Source organism: Gekko japonicus, unplaced genomic scaffold (genome assembly GCF_001447785.1).
Source record: "Gekko japonicus isolate JY-2015 unplaced genomic scaffold, Gekko_japonicus_V1.1 scaffold877, whole genome shotgun sequence".
NCBI lineage: Eukaryota > Metazoa > Chordata > Lepidosauria > Squamata > Gekkonidae > Gekko > Gekko japonicus.
In genome coordinates, this window is record NW_015174299.1 from 53,996 (window position 1) to 74,418 (window position 20,423).

The 20,423-nt window shown below is 45.6% G+C and overlaps 1 protein-coding gene across 1 annotated transcript in view; it reads left to right on the forward strand.

Annotated features, from left to right (window-relative positions):
* The first annotated feature begins 2,252 nt into the window (after positions 1 to 2,252).
* CSMD2 (CUB and Sushi multiple domains 2) overlaps positions 2,253 to 20,423 on the forward strand; it is a 268,238-nt gene continuing 250,067 nt past the window's right edge. The window contains exons 1-6 of the mRNA XM_015424095.1: positions 2,253 to 2,314; positions 8,601 to 8,848; positions 9,977 to 10,165; positions 12,661 to 12,830; positions 16,226 to 16,382; positions 18,546 to 18,737. Coding sequence (XP_015279581.1) covers positions 2,253 to 2,314; positions 8,601 to 8,848; positions 9,977 to 10,165; positions 12,661 to 12,830; positions 16,226 to 16,382; positions 18,546 to 18,737 — 1,018 coding nt within the window. The remainder of the gene's footprint in view (positions 2,315 to 8,600; positions 8,849 to 9,976; positions 10,166 to 12,660; positions 12,831 to 16,225; positions 16,383 to 18,545; positions 18,738 to 20,423) is intronic.

Sequence of the window (20,423 nt, forward strand, 5' to 3'; positions counted from 1 at the left end):
TTCTTGCGTCATTAATAGATTAATTTGATGTTGCAAAAGTTTTAATCTACTTTTTATATCTTCTGATTCCTCTCCTTTCTTTAAATCAATTTCTTCTTTATGATTTGCTTGCTTAGGGTTTCATATTGTTTTTTCCTCTGTTTTCCCCCCCAGGCTTCTTGATTAATAAACCATCCTCTTATAAATGCTTTAAAAGCTTCCCAAACTATCTCTATTGAGATTCCCGATTGTATATTTCTTTTTTAAAAATTCCTGAACTTCAGTCTTAGTTTTCTCTATTAACTCTTTATTTCTTAGTATGCCTAAATTTAAAGTCCATCTTGTTTTCCTTAATGTTTCTTGATAGTTTAACATAAGTGGGTTATGATCAGCAAATGTGTTATGAAGTATTTCTGCTTCTTCTAGATCATTCATCATTGTTATAGATGTCCACACCATATCAATTCTCAACCATGACTTATGTCTCGTGGAATAAAAAGTGTAATCATTCAATTTAATATTTCTGGTTCTCCATGCAAAACTTGAGTGTTTTTTCCTATCTATCTTTGATTCAAAAACCGCATTGTAGTCCCCTAGAATACACAGTTTGTTGAATGTTTGTGTTGTCAAAAAGTCTCATAGGAATTTAAGGAAACCATCTTGGTTTTGATTGGGTGCATATATATTTAAAATTAAGAATTTCTTATTTTGCCTTCGAATCGAGATAGCCATTACTCTTTCATATTCTGATGCATACGTTAATTCTGGGTTTAAGTAATCTTTTGCATATGTTACTATTCTTTTTTGGGGGGGTCAGGGGTACAAACTGTGTTCCTAGTTTTTTACATTCTAAATATTTTATATCTTCTTTCTTTATATGGTTGTAGTTTAAGGATTTGATGGTAAGTTCCTTTCCTTTTCTGTGGGTTATTAAGCCCATTCACATTCACTGATAAAAATTTATTTTTTTTAGTCTTCACTATTCTTATTCTTGTTTTTGTTTATCCTTTCCCTATTTTTATATTGAAATCTTGTATTTGAGATTTTTCTATTTTCTTTCTTTCCTTTTTTCCCTCCCTCTTTTTTTTTCTTCCCTGCGTCCTGCTTCGAGCCTTCTTCTTCAGATTCATTCTCTTCGTCATCCACCCATCCTAAATCTTTACCGTTTCTTTCTAAGAATTCATCTACTTTGAAAGTTGAATCTTTAAGAAACTTTATTTCCACATCTTGTATTGTCACCTTTGACACATTTGCTGCTTTTAATATTTTATCATGCATTTCTCTTTCTTTAAATTTTATATGAACTTCCCGGGACGTTTTAGTTCTTTTTGCATATGCCGAGTTTCTTTTATAAATCATTTTGATTTCACTTGCCAATCCATCAATTGTACCTATATTCAATTGTTCTGATATATTCTGTGTCATTTCCTCTTTTAAGTTTTTTTCAATACTTTCCGGTACATTTTGACACCTCAAAATTAGTGCAGCCTTATCCATTTCTAAGTTTATTAAAGTCTCTTCTATTTGATCTGTTTTTATTTTAAGCTCTTGTATCTTATTGTCCATTTCCTGCATTTTGTCTTCCATCTTATTGGTAACTGTGGCTATCTTTAACATTTCTTGTCTATTCTCTGATATTAGTTTTTTCATTTCCTCAGTGGTTATTTTTTGCGTTATTTCTTCCATTTTTAGTTGTATATGTTCTATTTCTTTTTTAATTACTTGCGTTACACTCTCCTTTATAAGGTTCTTCAAGTCTTTCACAGTCAACTGTGCAAGACTCATGGTGCCTAATTTTAATTGGGCTTGCCCTATCTGCCCTGGTGAAGTGATTGAGGCTTTTCTGGCTCCACTTCCTCCAGTGGCCACTTAATATTATAAAGTCTTAGTCTCGATTTGCTAGTCTCTCTTCTTCCTACTCTTATCTGTTATTCTTTTGTCTATTAGACTTCTACAAAAATAACGTTAGCACCCGTTCAGTTCTTTCTATTATCTGCCTATTCCTCTTTGATTTCCCCTTTATCTAGTATGAGTCAGTTTACTCCATTCCAGAGTTTCTCAGTGTCCTTCTCTCTCAGCTTCGCGTTCCTTCCTCTCTGTTCTATCAGTCAAGATGTACGTCACCACGTTGTTCCATCGCGTCATTTTCCCTGGCCACTCGAATCTCTCCGTTCCACTCTCTGTGTTTTCCTCTGCTCTCACCGCATCCCGCCTCTCCCTCCTCGTGGGTCAGGTCTCCTCCTCTACTTCTCCTCCTGAATCAGGCCTTTGCAATGGTCTCCTTGCCTCCAGAATGCCTACTGTGTACCTTGTTCCTCTCGTTCTCGGCTCGGAGGTAAGGTATTGGAGTGGGAAAGACAAAGAAAAAAGAGAGTTTTATGTTAGCAAGTTTCTTTGTCTGAGCAGTCTTTTCATAGCCGCATTTAAGGGGGTTCCCCCCTCCTGTTTACTCTTTCTATTCAGGCAGCATAAAGAAGCTTGTTATAAAGTACCCCCAGGTAGACTTGTAAGTGTAAGTCTGCAAAAGTTTACCTTTTTGGTCTTGCGTTCCCAGTGTAGCTTCCAGACTCTTTGGGTTCAACAGGTATCAACTTGTGCGCAACTTGAAGTGTTGGGCGTCCTTGCTAGCCTCCTGTGTCGGAACATACCCAGATTAAAAAAAACGTACAAGCTGCCACTCTGAACGTTTCTGGGTAAAGTTCGCTGCCAGTACTCTCCCCACAAGAGAATACTTGAAATAAGGTGGGAAATAGAAAAGAAAGGCTAGTGGAATATTCAGGGTGAGCGGAGCTCCTCCGCTCACACCCTCCTTCGTTGAGACCAGAACTGGAACTCCCACCTTCAGGAGACTTTTAGATGCTTGCTCACTCTTTACTCAATAGCTTGCACAAACAGACAGAGTGTTGATCTCTCACAGTGTCCTGGGACAGGGCAGAGTGTAAGGAACAAAAAAATGCACTCATTCACATATCAAGGATCTCAGAACTTCTGATCCACTCTCGCAGATCCAACCAATACCCTTCTCTGAAAGTGAACATCCCTGCTTCTTTAACCAAGCTAAGCACAGGGGTTCTTTACTATCTGCTGGAATTAAGCCTCTAGCCTTTCAAAATCTTGCACTATCAAAGCACCAAGGCTGTTGGCTAGGCTTTTTGCGCACAGGGGCACTTAGCAGTTGGCAGCCTCCCTTCCCCCACTTACTGCCAAACATTCTTTTGATCACAAGGTTCCCAAGGCACTGCTCTTAAAGGGAACCCAGTCCTTGTACCAAGAGCTGCTGTTGGAAGATGGAAGAGAGAGCAAGAAGAACCGCTGGGCTCATGGCAGTGTGACAGTCGACGTGCTCTTTCTTCATATATCTCTCCTTATATATAATTGAGTAGTGGGGTGGCACTTTCTGAACATTCCACACATCCCTAAATCAGTTGGCTCCATGATGTGTCACTCAGAATCTGTCCCTATCCACTTGCTACATTGCCTGAGTCTCACCCACAGAAGCAGCGCCCACCAAAACTGAACATTCCACACATTCTAAACATTCCACACATCCCTAAATCAGTTGGCTCCATGATGTGTCACTCAGAAGCTGTCCCTATCCACTGGCTACGTTGTCTGAGTCTCACCCACAGAAGCAGCGCCCACCAAAACTTTCCTCAGAAGATGGTTGCTTCGCTCTGGTGAACACAACTACTGTCTTTGTTCTCACCAGACAATGATTGATTCCCTCAAGGGACAAAACCCACCGTCTTTAGCCTCCAAGCCAATTTTGCTGAGGCAACACTTTCCACAATGGAACCCCCCCCCGCCAAGTAAACAGCTATCAGTGTAGCAGAGGCAGGGGGGGACCAGCCCAAGTTTTCACAAAAAAGCCAGTGGATACACACACAAGCAGGGATAGAGGATGAGACCAGACACACAGAAAACAGGAAGCCAGAAACCTGAGGCATGCTGCAAAGCACAAATACAGACACAGTCACAGACAGATCTATGTTTGTAGACTGCCCAATTGTAGAAATTACTCCACAGAGCCTTGTGTGCTGCATTTTCTGGCCCACATTGTGTGACCTTGGACACCAGTTATTGTGTAACATAAGGTATGTGAGACTTTACTTCCACATTTGTGCTTTTCTATCACATACTGCTAATATGTACTTAAACTGCTTCCAGCCAGTGCATTCCTTACACATGACATCTTTCTAGAGCTCGTTGTACTGCTTTTACAATGTACTTTACTGCTAGTAATATATAATATCATGACTTGTATGGTCGATTCACACATTGCAGAGATTGTAAGTTGGGTCTGGGGAGCTCTGCCCTGTGTCACCATCAGACAAAGATCATGGATTTTCATTCATCCAGACACACACGCAGCATCCAATCTGAATTGCAACTCTGCCACATGTAAACCTCCCCCCATGCCATTTTCCTGACCTAAAACGGTCTTGGGGAGGGGGGAGTCTCTGGTCTTCTGGGAAAACCCACACAAACGTATGCATCCTTCACTGACCATCAAACAGGAAGGAGCTGTGCAATTGAGACCAGCCCACAAAGTTCCTGTATCCAGGTGCTTAGCCATGCATTCTGGCTTCCATGCCACCATGAACATGGAGAAATGGGGCCTCAGCTGGTTTGGAAAGGGCTAGGCAAATTCATGGAGGGCAGGGAGCTCAAAAGAATCTTGATGTTTCCAAGCAGCAAATGTGCCTGAGCCAGTGTCGTACTAGGATCTGGGAGACCCCTGTTCAGATTTCCACTGTGCTCTGGAAGCTTGCTGAGTAACCTGAGGCCAGTCACACACTTGTTAGATTAACCTACCTCACAGGGTTGCTGTAAAGATAAAATGGAGGAGAGGAGTGCAATCCCCGTTGGGGAGAAAGATGGGGTATAAATTAAGTAAATAAATAAAATGTCTTGGAATCCCAGTTGCTAGGGACCAAGAGCAGCCTTCATCATCTTGAAGTCAATGTGATGATGTCACACATGTGCCTCATAGCCAATCAGGTGCAATACTGTAGTGCCATCACCAAGGGTAGATGACAGCGACAGTCTCAGACCCAAAACAAAAGGAGGATTTTTCTCAAGGAATGCTGATAAGTGGAGGGCTCTTTTATACTATTGATAATTTTTTTTTTTGCTGGAGTAGAAAAACAAGAATAGTTTCTGTTCAGCCATGATTTTCACTTACATTTTAGCACATTAGTGATAACCAGGGACCATGTCGTAGGAAAAAAGGTGCAGGAGATCATTTGCATAACTTATTTGCATATGCCACACCCCTTGACATCTCCCTTCCCTTCGCCTCAAAGCAGGGCAAAGGAAAAGGGGGGGGGAGGATCTCCGGGGCTTCTGCCTGACAGAGGGGCCAGCACGCCGGCCCCTCTGAAAGGCAGAATGGGTTCCATTCCTTTCCCTCTCTCCCTTCCCTTCGCCTCCCAGGGGGCGAAGGAAAAGGGGGGGGATCTCAGGCACTTCTGCCTGACAGAAGCGGGCCAGGGAAGGCGGTGGGCAGGCCAAGGAAGGCACGGGGAGGCTCCCCGCTCCTTGCAGGGCCTTCCTCGGCTCGCCTGCCTTGGCGGATGGGGCCAGGGAATGCCGGGGGGCTCTCTGCAGGCCTTCCCCGGCTCGCCCACTTTGGCGGGCAGGCCAGGGAAGGCACAGGGAGGCATTTAAATGCTTCTCCCCTCCTTTCAGGGTCTTCCCCGGCTTGCCTGCCTTGGTGGGCAGGCCAGGGAAGGCCAGGGGGGCTCTTTGCAGGACATCTCTGGCTCGCCTGCTTCAGCGGGTGGGCCAGGGAAGGCACAGGGAGGCATTTAAATGCCTCCCTGCTCCTTGTAGGGCCTTCCCCGGCTTGCCTGCCTCAGTGGGCAGACCAGGGGGTCTCTCTGCAGGAAGAGAGCTTGGGTTCTTACTGCCGGAATGCTGTCCCAGCTCTTTCCGGCTGGAAATGACCTCTGGTGATAACATGGCTCATCCTTCCTCCAACTGTGATATTTTCCCCCCTGCACTTCCAATTCATTCTCTGTGTTGCCAAGAAAACTTATCTACATTGTGGATTAATGAGGTATAAAATTACAGTTTAAAAATATTAGGACGATTCAGGAAGAATGACACAAATTCCAGTATATTTGCTGAGAGATTACATAATTCAAAACCAACATGACCAATTTCTCTTCCCAGTCTCAGTTTTGCAAAAAGAAATACAAAGCACGAAGCCAGGATTTATTCTGATTCAGCCGTCTGGCCTGTTTTCAGGCTGGCTGCCTCTCAATGGAAGCAAGTAAAAAGTGTCCTTCCTTTACCACTGTGTTTACCCATCATGACGCCACTCATTTGGGTATGCCGGTTAGAGGTATACAGCTGAACATTTGAATGGAGAGCATTGTATTTGATATGAAACATTTACCTGTGTGCTTTGAGCTGTTGTAGCAGACTGGCAAAGACAAATCAGGAAGTTCGGGGTTCAAATCTCACCTCTGCTGTCAAAACACTGCTTAGCCTAAGGCAAGCCACAATCTCCTCTGATTCAACCTCCCTCTACAATATGGGAGAAACTATAAGGACCAAGCTTGCCAGATTATTGCAAGTGCTTTGAACACTGAACCCCTCCTTCCCCAGAGCCCAATGCAGCATCCGAGGTCTTTCCCCAGCTGACGCTTCAAAAATCCTGAATCATCCCAACCCTTTCATAGTACACCCCCAAGAGTGACCACACAGGGTCACCCCCTCCCTCCCCTTCTGTGAGATTTAAAGTGCTTCAGTTGATTGGCAGGGAGCACATGGCCTGCCAGTCAACTGGAGGGCCCTTTAAATCTTTCAGGAGGGAGGGGGCTGTTGCCAGCCGCAAGTGGGGTGGGGGCCGCAGCACACAGGGCTGATTTCCCATTGGTGATTCGCCACTTGGGACTCAGGTGCATGCGCCGCCGCCCCACTCGCAGCCAGTCCCGTGTGCAACTGCCCCATTTGCAGCAAGTGGGGTGACAGCACACGTGCCTGAATCCCAAGTGGTGAATTAACACTGGGAAATCAGCTCCCTGCACCATGGCCCCCACCCCGCTCTCAAAAAGACCCTTTAAAGCTGGTCTCCCTCCCACATGCTCCCCGCCGATCAGCTGAAGCCCTTTAAATCTTGCAGGAGGGGTGGGAGGGGGTAGTCCCAGGTGGTTGTTCTTAGGGGTGGGGCTTGGGGGAGAGCTTCCCCTTCCCCTTGCTGGCCAGCTGGATGGCAGCAGATTGGAACCCCCCAAAGTGGGGGAACCCTAGCCTTGACCTGAGAGCTGGCACCCCAAGGTAGGTCTTGTGTATCCACCTCTTTGCAAGAGTATTTAAGGCCTTCACCCACCCTCAGCCTTTGCTAAAACAATATTGTGATACAGTACTGTTTGCTCCACCCTGTCCTGGATGGCCCAGGATAGCCCAATCTCATCAGATCGCAGAAGCTAAGCAGTGTCGGCCCTGGTTAGCACCTGGCCATGGGAAATCCCCTCCATTCATCTCGTGCCTTGGAAATCCTATGGCCTCTTGACTTGACAGCACTTTCCACCACCAGCAGTGTTGGCTCCAGTGCCTTAACTCCTGGACCTCAGCCGTGAAGTGGCTTGCTTTCAAGGCAGGAGATCTTTTTAGGGGGATTTCCAAAAAGAGATGTGCAGCCAGACCATTAGAAGCATTTACTCAGACTAAGTCCTACGAAGTCCCAAGCAAGGCTCTGCAGGTTTCCAGCCATGCCTTCTCCAGTTGATGGGTCTCTTCTGTGGGGTTTGAAGTCAGGGCCCTGAGTGTACTGCGATTCCACGGGAAGGTCGGACAAGCTCACAGGGTAATTCAGCATCTCATTAAAAGAAAGCAGGATTTTAGACCTGATCAGCAGAAAGATAGGCTTGAGAGAGCCTGGGCAATATCTGCTAAAATCCTGCCTGCCAGGATAATGTTTCCAGTGATTTGGGGACAAGGGCTTCAGTGCCTAGTGTGGTTTATCCCCAATGTCTAAACCAAATCAAGCAAAATAATTTTTTTAAATAACCTTTTAAAAAGTCACATTATGCAGAATAAGTTCATTGGCATAATCCATTTGCATACCCACAGCGCTCCCTATAATCCTTTCTGAAAGGAGGAGCTAGTTTTATACCAGATGAATTATTCTGTGTAACTTCGAAGCTTGTGCACAGTGGTTGTTGGTGCTTCAATGAAAAGTGCTTTCTTACCCATGCTGCTGTTTTTTCAAGGGCTCAAACAGAGTAGACAAAGATCACCTGTCTTGGTCTGTTCATAAAATGCAAATTGCAAGTTCACAGGGCCTCAATTTGCCTCAGGACTTTTCAGGGAAGGAAGGGGGGTTAACTCTTCAACTTCCACTCAGTTTTGTTAATTGAAACCGGGCTTCTCTGCTTTGTTTTTATCAATGTCAAGGGAAGGTTGGGTTTTTAAAGGATGCATCTTCTTTAAAATTATATTAAGAGACCAGAAAAAAACAGTTTCCAGCAGCAACCCTAAGTGTTAAAGCCCCCACACTACACCACACCAAGGTTAACTGAAGGTGCGGGGGCATTGTTTTTGCTTTTTATGCATGGTCCAAGATGCATGCTCTTCCTATCATCTGTTTGAGCTCCCTGTCTTCCATCTAGCACATCTCTCCTGCCTTTGCATTGCCCCACAGGTGTGTTCTTCACTTTTCATACCTTCCATTTGGAAAGCGGCCATGATTACTTGCTGATCACGGAAAACGGTAGCTTCAACCAGCCACTAAAGCAGCTCACCGGCTCCCGCCTGCCTGCCCCTTTCAGCGCTGGCCTCTTTGGGAACTTCTCTGCTCAAATCCGTTTTATCTCAGACTTCTCAATTTCTTATGAAGGATTTAACATCACCTTTTCAGGTAGGGCTGGTTGTTCCTTTATGGCGGGGGGGGGGGCATAGAGGTGATTTGTATTAGTTTGTTGCTCAGCCCCTCCCCCTTCCCCCCAGCTTTCATAGTTGAGAACCTCTTTGTGAGATGGATGCAGCTGTGGTCTAAATAGGTAGGGGGTTACAGTGAAATACCACCACCCCCAGTTGCAAATTTAGGGCAAACAATGGAAGAGATGTCAGAAACTGTGTTGTACTTTCATGCAGAGCACAACTGAATAAAAAGGCCCAGTCAAATGAATACAAGGTCCAATAAAGTGAACAAAAGATGGTGTCAGATTAGATGTGACCTCCCCCACTGGGGATTAATTGTCATAGCATGAGGACTACCGTATTGTAGCCCCCAACCCTCTTGGCTTTTATCCACATGGGTCCCTAGTATAGCCTTTTCAGTGTTCAAAACAGAACCTTCCTCCATCTTTCACCAGTGGCAAAACTGGTAGGATCCAACCCCTAGTAGGAGCTGGCCTCTTCTGATCTCTGTTAAACTTGAGTTCAAGACGGATTAGCTAATGAATTCCAATTTGGTGGCTTCTCACTGCAGCCTCCCTTTGAAACTTTGTTGTTTTGTTGTCAAAGAGTTTTGTGACTTGAACATCTGCACCCAGACTCCCCTGGAGCATCTCATTCTGTCTGCTACTATGGAATGCAGTAACAGTTAAATTCATTGCTATTTTTCCCTAATGAAGCTCTGAGCAAACTTTTTTTAAAAATCAACCTTGATTAAAAATCGGCAGGGCCTCTCAGGAACCAGATAAAGCTGCTTCACGGTGCAACATCTGTGGCATGGTCTAAAAAAGAAAGGTAGAGTTACTGGCATGTTTCCCAGTGCATAGTACAGATCACCTGTTCTCATCTGCTAAAAGCCCTTCTATACAAAGACAATTCCCTTTACCTTTAAAGAAATCACCCTAACATTTCAAGAAGAAAACATCTTGTTTTCTACATGCAGGGACATTTGAGGCTGTGCTTGCCGTTTGGTGTGGTTACAGATTGAGGAACTGGCTTTTCGGCATCAGTTAGGCCTAATGGTGGAAGAAAAGCAAACTGAGGGCTCATGGTCTGTATGGTAATGTCATGGCTTGTGTCTGTCTATCAGAGTATGACTTAGAACCTTGTGATGAGCCCGAGGCTCCAGCCTACAGCATCCGCAAGGGCCTCCAGTTTGGCGTGGGGGACGTCCTTACCTTCTCCTGCTTCCCTGGTTACCGGCTGGAGGGTGTCTCACGTATTACCTGCCTGGGCGGTCGACGGCGTGTGTGGAGTTCCCCTCTGCCAAGGTGTGTTGGTAGGTGGTCACATGCTTTAATTTTGCTTGGGCAATCTACTGTATCGTAATGTTCAATGGGGACGTGGGCTGGCCCTGTGCAGGGTTGTGGGGATTTTGTTGTTGCCCCCAGATGAGGTGTTGTGGCACAGGGAGGAAAGGGCGATTGAAATGAAATATAGAAGGCTCTGGCTTTCTTGTCGTTATTTTTGTTCCTAATCCCTGCTATGCTGTCCTCCTAACAATGGGGGCTCAACTAGACGATACATTTTCCCAAGTGGAAATGGCTGTGGGCAGACCCTTTTTGCCCCACTGCAGGGCTCCATGTGCTGAAGCTTCTCCTCCCCACTGCACTTGTCATCTGAATTGTGACAGGAGTTGGTTTGGGGGGACCCCCCCCAACCCAGCTCATATCACATACCATCTAGCTGGGACAGGTAAGTGGGACAGGAAGGGCAGGTGTGATGACAGGGAACAGTGGAGCCAGGTGAGATTTTTAACAGCTGGTACAGAACATTGTTGAAGTTTGGACCAGTTTGGTGTAGTGGTTAGGAGCGCGGACTCTAATCTGGGAGAACCAGGTTTGATTCCCCACTTCTCCACATGCAGCTGCTGGTGTGACCTTGGGTCAGTCACAAGTTCTTTCAGAGCCATTCTCTCAAGAGCAGTTCTTGAAAGAGCTCTCTCAGCCCCACCTACCTCACAGGGTGTCTGTTGTGGGGAGGGGGAGGGAAAGGAGATTGTAAGCCGCTCTGAGACTCTTTGGGGTAGTGAAGGGTGGGGTATAAATCCAATCTCTTCTCTTCTCTCTCTTCTCTCTGTTCCTAAGAACTTTGGGAAGGGTCATGTTCATATCTTGGTTATTAGAAGACTCCCCACCCCCTTTTGAGCTTCAGTGCCTTCACTCCAAGGGATTCACAGGTCATTTCGGGGAGGAGCAGTGGCTCAGTGGTAGAGTATCTCCTGTGCATACAGAAGGTCCCAGGTTCAATCCCCAAAATCTCCAGTTAAAACGTCCAAGCAGTATGTGATGTAAGTCACAGTCTCAGCCTGAGCCCCTGGAGAACCACTGCCATTCTGAGTAGGCAGTACTGAACTTGATGGGCCAAAGGCCTAATTCGGTATATGACAGCTTCATGTGTTCACTTTCCACCCCTCTCATTCTATAAACCAAATCTGTTTCCTTTTTAGTGAAAAAAAATGATATTGGCAATAAGCCGCCCCACACAGGACCTTTTACCTCAGAGATTTTTTTTTAATTTGACCCCAAGGTCTGGAAGGCTGGGGCTACAGCTTGCCTTGTAGGAGCTTAGATTTACTAAATCAAGGAAGATGGAGCCAGAGAGGAAAGAATGCCTGGACATTGAAGAGGACCAATGGGGGTTCTGTGCACGGGGAGTCAGAATCTCTGGGTTTCTGTTTCCCTCTTTGATCACTTTGCCTCACTGCAAGGACATCTCCAACTTGTAAAGGCCTGTCACTCCGCCTCTTGCAGTATGACTGAATGGATATTTTGGTCTAAGTGGTGATGCCCCCGGACAATAATCTGGGTCAAAAATGGATGAGTGTTCAAGATCTTGGACTGACTGTAAGTTCCTTGGGGGCCGCCAATGTTCAGGACAGATAAAAGGAAACTCTGCTTTATTCAATTAGTAACCAAACTGTGGAAATCACTGCCAGTGGGCATAGTGATGGTCAATGTTCCCTCTAATCTGTGGAGTCCTGTGAGCAAAAATTCTACTTTGTGAGCTCCTGGCATTAAAGTTGTGAGCGAGCAATTTGGCTACTGTATAAATTAGTTTGCTCTGGAGCCATCCTTCCTGAGCCAAGACAAAAATGTGTGAGCCAGAGGCTAAAGAACTGTGAGCTAGCTCACACTAACTCAGCTTAGAGGGAACACTGGTGATGGTCACTGGCATAGCTGGCTTTAAAAAGAGATTCGACAGATTCATGGAGGAGAGGTCCATCAATGGTTACTGGCTATGGTAACTAAAGGTAACCTCTTTAGTCAGAAGCAGCAAACCTCTCAATTACTGGCGCTGGAAGGCAGCATCAGGGGAAGGACTTGGCCTCTGTGTCATGTTAGTTGACCCTCCACTGCCAGTGGTGGGTTGCTGTGTGAAACAGGATGCTGGATTTGGTGGACTTCTGGTCTGATACAGCACACTGTACTTATGTTCTTGTGTTGACTGTAGCCAGAGGAAGGGTTGGAATTCTAGCAGCACCTGCGAGCCCTGATCATCCAGCACTGCTACTTTTCTACAATTTATTGAAGTTTTGACATTCACTGCATGTTTGATTCAAGACTCTGTGTGTATGTACATCTGTCCAGTGTTTCTACATATCCAAACACAGATTACAGGATGAAACCGAAATGTACGCTCATGCATGTCTGTCTAGCGTTTCTACATATCCAAACACAGATTACAGGATAAAACCGAGATGTACACTCACACTTTATACAAAGTGCACATCCTGTAGATGTTAAACTTCAATTGCTCTGTTTCTCTCTGTAGCAGAATGTGGGTCTTCTGTAACTGGCACTCAAGGGGTTCTGTTGTCCCCAAACTACCCCCTCAACTACAACAACCACCATGAATGTATATACTCCATCCAGACGCAGCCAGGAAAAGGAATCCAGCTGAAAGCCCGGTCTTTCAACCTGGAGGCCAAGGACATCCTCAAGGTAATAACTGCTCATCTGGTGAGAGAGAAGAGATTTACAGACAGGTTAAATAAACAGCCTGATGGAAAAATCAGCTCAAATCCAATTTGCTTAATCCCAAGTGGAGTCTGCAGCCTCACCAAGTGGAAAGTCACAGTCAGGGTGAAGTTCATTGGTTGCAAATATATCTGCTCGGTTCTGGCAGTGCAGCTTTTCTCAAAACAGTGCCAAAGGAAACACTCTCATGAAGCATGTATATAGACATATATTGATTTAGTTAAAACGTTTGGGGGAAGGGGGGACAGAATAGTGGCCTGCATCCTACTATCCTGCTCAGCAAAGTTGGAAGCTGTCCTCTGCCCTAAAGAGCCTCCTGCCCTGACCTGGGATGACCCAGGCCAGCCTGATCTCATCCAGTCTCAGAAGCTAAGCAGGGTCAGCCCTGGTTAGGACTTGGATGGGAGACCACCAAGGAAGTCCAGGGTTGCTCCGCAGAGGCAGGCAAGGGCAAACCACCTCCATTCATCTCTTGCCTTGAAAACCCTAGGGGGTCGCGATAAGTTGGGGGGGCACCTTGATGGTTGCCAAACAGCCTCCTAACTTCAGCAGTTCTTCTGGTTGGAGGAAGGCTCCTTAGGCTTCAGATTTGCTGAACAGAAGCTTTTAGGATAGCTTGCTCACTTTCTCTGGCATAATTTTAATGCTGAATGGCTGTTGATTTTGTTTCTGTGTCACAAATGGTGTAGGTCTTCAGCACAGTTACTTCTCTTGCTGGAGACCACGCAGGGGAGCTCAACTGTTAGTGGAACATCTTTAACCTCAACCTGGAACATGGGACCTCATTTTTTTAAAAAAAATATCTACTGTATCCTTCTAATCAATGTCTCTTTGCCCCCCCCCTTAAAAATAAATATTTAAGGTGGGGGGAAGGGTGTGCCAATGATAACAACCCACCTGAAGTCAGGGACAACTCAGTTGCAAATTACAATCCATCAGTTGAAGACCCAGGAGTCTATACCGGTGCAAAGACTTCCCATAGGAAGATATGGAGAGGACAAGTCCACTCCAGACAACATTCTCCCCCCCTCCCCTTTTTCTTTTTGCTGTTGTTTTGTTTAGCTTTGAATTTCATTGGTGTGATAAGTTTTTGAGTAACACAGAATTCTCTTGTCACCAAGAATGGCATGCAAGCCTCCTGAAGGAGCATGGTTGGAACAAGATGTGCCAGGTACATCATCTGGGGATACCAGTGTGGCTAGCAAAATGCCCGTTACAGTAGTGGGAAGAATGGGGGTGTAAAGGGAGGGCTTGTATATTGCATAGACCCCTATTTGATATCGCACATAGAGATATGACTACACAAACATTGGTCCGTGGGGTGAGGCCAGCCGTCCCCCTAGTTGTCCCCAAATGTCTCGCATAACTGTTTCCACAGGATGAATGGCGCAAGCATTCACCTATGGATGAAAGTAAAGGTACTAAACTTGATCCTGATGACCCCCCCCCCCCGTCTCTGAAAATCAAGACCCCTCCTATCTGGATAGCCCTAGACCTGGTTGGGCTTCTTGGTCATTTAAAGGAAAGAATTGGCTCAATGTGTGCCATACATTCCTGTGGTGAGGACAAAGTGCCTTGCTTCACAGGCCCCTGCCTCTATCTAGCCCTCAGCCTTAGCCCAGAGAACTCAGTTCTTACATCACTCTTCCTCCAGTGTGTTCTTGCCCTGTTCTCCTGGGCTTGCTGTGAGTTGCCCTGCAGTTGATAGCGCATATATCCCACATACCAACCCTGTTCCCTTCCCTAGAAACTCTCCCAGGCCTTGAAGCCTCAAGCAAGCCTGGTTGCCAGGATAACAGGTTTTCAACAGTGGGTGGAGGCTTCAAACAAGGCTAGCAGCAAGGCTATCACCCAGGCAACTGCCACTCCCCTACTTCTCTCTGGCCACTTGGCCCCTTTGCCAGGTCACCTCTCGGGTGTCAGCAGGGTCTTTTCATACAGCTTCAGTGGAAAGTTAGTGCTATACCCTTCCCTGGCCTGTTGGAGGATGACACCTGGCTCTTTTGAATGTAGTAAGCAGAGCCCTCCCATGGGACCATAAGCAGGAGCAGGGCCAGTGCCCACAGGTAAGGGACCAACAAACAACTCCTGTGGGGAAAAGTTAAGCTGTGTATGGAGATAACCCAAACTAGCCTGATCTCATCAGAGCTTGGAAGGTAAGCAGAGTCTGCCATGGTTAGTACTTGGATGGGAGACCACCAAGGATGGCTGGGATTGCTGTGCAGAGGAAGGTAATGTCAAACCACCCCTGCTCGTCTCTTTCCTTGAAAACCACATGTCCTGAGGCAGCAGGGCTATTTTTGGGCAGGAACACACAGGAACGGAGTTCCAGCTGGCTCCCTAGTTGGCCACGCCCAGCAGGAACTCATCAGCATAATAAGAGAACATAAGAACATAAGAGATGCCAATGTTGGATCAGGCCAAAGGCCCATCCAGTCCAACACTCTGTATCCCACAGTGGCCAGAAATACCAGTGCCATCAGGAGGTCCACCAGTGGGGCCAGGACATTAGAAGCCCTCCCACTGTTGACCCCCCCCCAAGCACCACACCCAATAATAGGCCACACCCAACAGCAGAAATCCATTAGGATTGGCTTCATTAAGTGCAAAGGAGTTGCTGCTACAATAAAAGCCCCAGGTTTTGACAACAAACAAGGTAAACAGAATAAGAAGCAAAAGGTGGGTGTGGCTGGATGACCACACTTCTGGTGACTTGGGGTGTGTTCTAATGTGCTAATGAGCTGTGCTGGCAGGGGTGTGGCCTAATAGGCTAATGAGTTTCTGGTGTTGGGTGTGGCCTATTATGCTAATGAGTTCCTGCTGGGTTTTTTCTACAAAAAGAGCCCTGTGAGGCAGTCATGAGTCAGTTGCCACTTGACAACACACAATTATTACTATTAATTATTGGGGGAAACTGGTCCTGGCTCACTGACAAATGTACGTATAGGACCATCAGTAACATAAGCAAGGAAAACTGAGTCAAGTCCATTAGCACCTTAGAGACCAACAAGAGTTTCAGTGTATTTATTTATTTATTTATTTATTATTTATTATAGACTTTTGTATAGGCTTTTGAGAATCAAAGCTCCCTTCGTCAAACACGAGTCAGGCAAGGGATCTTTGACATTCAAAAGCTCATACCCTGAAACACTTGTTGCTCTCTAAGGTGCTACTGGACTCAAATCTGTTTTACTGCAGACCAACACGACCGCTCTCTGAAACTATAAGCAAGGAAGACAAGGAAAGAGGCAAAACTCATCTGTTCCCATTGGCCAGAAGGAGATACCTTGGAAGGACCTTCTTGACCCAAGACAAGAAGAGGAGCCCGTCCTCACATGCAGTTCTTCCCTCTTTTCCAGATCTACGATGGCAACAATAACTCTGCCCGCTTGCTGGGTTCCTTCACCCGTGGGGAGATGTTGGACCTCAGCATCAACAGCACTTCCAGCACCATGTGGCTCGAATTCATCTCAGATGGCAACAGCACAAGTCAAGGCTTCGAACTACAGTTTTCTAGTAAGTTCCAAGACTGGATTGTTCAGACATGAGCAGACTCAGTTCTTGCAATCCCTTTTTTTTTTAAAAAAAAGGAAAATCAAAATGACACAAAAGAGGGTGTGAGTTCTTGTCTGGAGAATAATAAAAGGTGTTACAATGAGGCTTTTAGTTTCTGGGTTTTCCTTTGGACCAACATGGTACCTGGAAGTTCTCTTGATTTTGGAAATCCATAAACCAGAAAGCCATCAATCTCAGTGCAACATGTGAAGGGATGAAGAGAGGGAACAGAAGCATTTTTGGCTCATTCACACTGTGCATAAGTTATGGTGTCAGATTTGAGTCCAGTAGCACTTTAAAGAATGACAATATTCCCAGTGTATAAGCTTTCGAGAGTTAACTCCCTTTGTCAGGTATCTACTGCAGACCCACACCACTACCTGAAATTATGGTATGTTCGTGATGTCTGAACATATCTCTAGAGTCACAAGGAGCTTTTCCGTAGCCCATTTGTAACAATGGCAAGTGGAAGTCACTCACAGCTTCCATGCAGAGAGAATTGGAACAGAAATGGCACAGGGTAACTTGCCAAGTCTGTCTGTCTGTCTGTCTGTCTGTCTGTCTGTCTGTCTCTCTCTCTCTCTCTCTCTCTCTCTCTCTCTCTCTCTCTCTCTCTCTCTCTCTCTGCTTGGTCTCAACTTCTTTTTCTCTTGAGGACTCAGGAAGAAGTTATTCAAGCTGTGCTTTAGATACAAGCAAATTTCCTTTTATTCATTTCCATTAGTTCATGTGAATCTACAAGTTGTTAATTGCTTCACTGAAAAATGATCAGTATGCTTATTCTTCTGCAGATAGCTACTCTCACCCCTGTATCATTTTGTTCTTTTGTTCTCATTGACCAAAAATCTAGTAAGTACTGTTCTTATGTATAGTTTAACAGATCAGTGTATTAAGACTTCCTTGTTCTTAATAAACCTTCCATCAATCTCCTTCCCTGCCCACTGTACCTTGAATAAATGCATCTTTTAAAAAAAGAAAAAATACAGAATATGAGTTAGTATACTATACAAAGGCAGCCTGAATAGCCGAGTCTAGCCTGAGCTTGTTAGACTTTGGAAGCTAAGAAGGGTCGACCCTGGTTAGTACTTGGATGGGAGACCACCGCAGAAGACCTGGTTGCTATGCAGAGCCAGGCAATGACAAGCCACCTCTGTTCATCTGTTCCCTTGAAAACCCCTCAAGGAGTTGCCATGAGTTGGTTACAACTTGACGCCACTTAATTATTATTATATAAGGACACCTGACACTTGGGAGTCTGCTCTGCCCCTCAGCACAGTCCCTGGACTCAAGATAATCTTGCCTCAGCTTCTCACTTTCAAGCTGAGAGCACAATCAGATTGTTAAAAATTGTTCCACCTCACCAGAGTCAATAAGATCAAAGAGTCTATCAGAGATCAGCCGTCCAACATTGCTCATCCTTCAGTTTTAAACATGGCCCCAGTTTAAAATTTTAGTTGCTGACCAGGGAAGTAGAGTGGTGTATGGAAGTGGGAAACCTGAATTCGAACCACACTTTTGTGGAATGGCTGGCAAGAGACCATGCATTTCTATAGTTCCCACAGACACATACATACCCCCCCCCCCCAAATGGGAAGAATTTGACTGAAGCTGAAAGATTCTTTTGTGCATCTAGGAGGGTATGTCTGTGTGCTGCCAGTTGCTTACTTGCTTAGCTAAGCCCTGTACAAATGGAAGGGGGGAGGAGAATCCCTGCTGCTTAATTTCTAAAAGAAAAGGGTCTGCTTTGGAACATGTCTTGGAATCCCTTTGCTTAATCCAGATGCAGGGCTTACAAGGCAGAGATGTTCCACCAGGCTTTTGGTTGAGGACAGCAACCAGTACCATCCTATCTGGTCCTCCCTTCCCCTCCCACATCCTGTTTTTTTTCTCCATCTGTTTGCGAGACAGTAATGCAGTTTGTGAATTGATTTTAGCACCATTCGAAAATGTTTTTAGCTATTTTAATACTTTGGATTTTAAATTGTATAGTTTTTCTGTTGTTAACTGCCCTGAGCTCTGTGAACTCAAACAAGGGTGGTTTATAAATCAAAATGAATGAATGAATGAATGTCAGGTTGAATATTTGATATAACCAACTGCCCTTTGCTTCTGCTTTCCTTTCAGGTTTTGAATTGATCAAGTGTGAGGATCCTGGCATCCCACAGTTTGGGTACAAAGTCCATGACGAGGGCCACTTTTCAGGGAGCTCAGTTTCTTTTAACTGTGACCCTGGCTACACGCTTCGAGGGAGCCGCGTACTGGTCTGCTTGACGGGGGAACGGCGTGCCTGGGATCAGCCGCTACCCATCTGCGTAGGTATGAGTCCTCCTCTTTTGCCTGGTTGCCCAACTGAGTTATTCCCTTCAAGCATGGCTGATAGACCTCGTGAGTCGTCAGGAAGAGGGTATTCAAGCCACGCTTCAGATATAAGCAAATTGCCTTTTATTCAATTCGAGGTATGCCATTAAAAAAAGAAAGGGTAGCCCTGACCTGGATAGCCCAGGCAAGCCTGATTTTGTCAGATCTCGGAAGCTAAGCAGGGTCGACTCTGGCAAGTACCGGTACTTGGATGGGAGATCTCCTTGGAATATCAGCTGTCAGGAGGACAGAGGCAGGCTTTATTCAGCCACCTCTCTGAATATCCTCCAGGCCTTCAGTAGGGGTCAGTCACTAGAGGTCGCCATGACTTCCAGGTGCACACACACTCGCATGCACACACACAACTCACGCACATATGAAAAATACAAAAAAAAAAACCCTAAAAATAAAAGGGAAGGGTTGTATTACATTTGCATAAGTCCAATCATAAAAATGTTTGTATGTGTGTAGGTTTTAGGGGGGTTGTCCTACATTAAGGGCCATTTCCCTTTCGAGTGAATATGTGCATTTCATTTTCTTGTTGAGGAGCCTCGATCTTGAACTAGGAACCTCCTTGACTGAGTCTTGGCATATCCTAGTGATGCAATCACAAAGTGTGCAAGCATGCCCAAGCCTCTGAATTCTCTTCAAACACAGAAGAGATGTTGGTCTTTGATTGGCTGGCAACATGATTCTTCTGCTACCTTGGAAGCGTGGAGCTTCAGGATTGCCTTGCTACCTTAATAGCATGAAGCTGCAGGACTGGCCTGCTATCTTGCCTAGTCAGCAGAGCAGAACTCTCTGGTCGTATTTCTAAGTCAAGCTTCTCCAGCAAGGAGACACCCGTCCATCCACCACCCCAGTTTTGTTTTTTGCTTACCACTCTGAAGTTGAGCCAACCTCAGTCAGATGGGACCGCTGCGTCCAGAAGTGGGAAATCGATCTCCAGAGTGTGACCATTCCAGAAGATTAATTTACTAGTGCTTCTTCCAGCCCAGTTTTAAATGCCAGCAATAATTTTGATTGCTACTGTTTCCATTTCAGGTTCCATGCTTCTCCTTTACAATAACCTTCAGGTTAACTAGACAATCAATAGGAGTGTGGGTTTTCTGTCTTTTTTTAGTACACAGGGAAGATACAAATCAAGCCCTTTTTTTCCTTGTGCTTGCTTTAAGAGTTTGGCTACAATTGTCCACACGAGAGCACTTTTGCTTTGGTTTCTAGCTAGGTTTGCAGAGTTTTGATCAGGTGAGGGAATAAGGCAGAAATAGTGACATTTGTTTTAAGGGTTCCATTCCAGTCTTCTAGCATTGGTAGTGGTATTGCTGTTCATTAGTATAACTGCTTTGTGTGTGTGTGTGTGTGTGTGTGTGTGTGTACTCCCTAGGAGTGGGGCCAGGACACTAGAAGTCGTCCCGCTGTTGCCCCCCCAAGCACCAAGAATACAGAGCATCACTTGCCCCAGACTGAAAGATCCTATCTATACCTTGTGACTAATAGCCACTGATGGACTTCTGCTCCATATCTATATATCTAATTCCCACAGAGTCCACCCTCCAAAGCAGCCATTTTCTCCAGGGAGACAGATCTCTGCTGTCTTGAGTTCAGTTGTAATTGGGGGGGGGGGTGTCCTCCAGGCCCCAT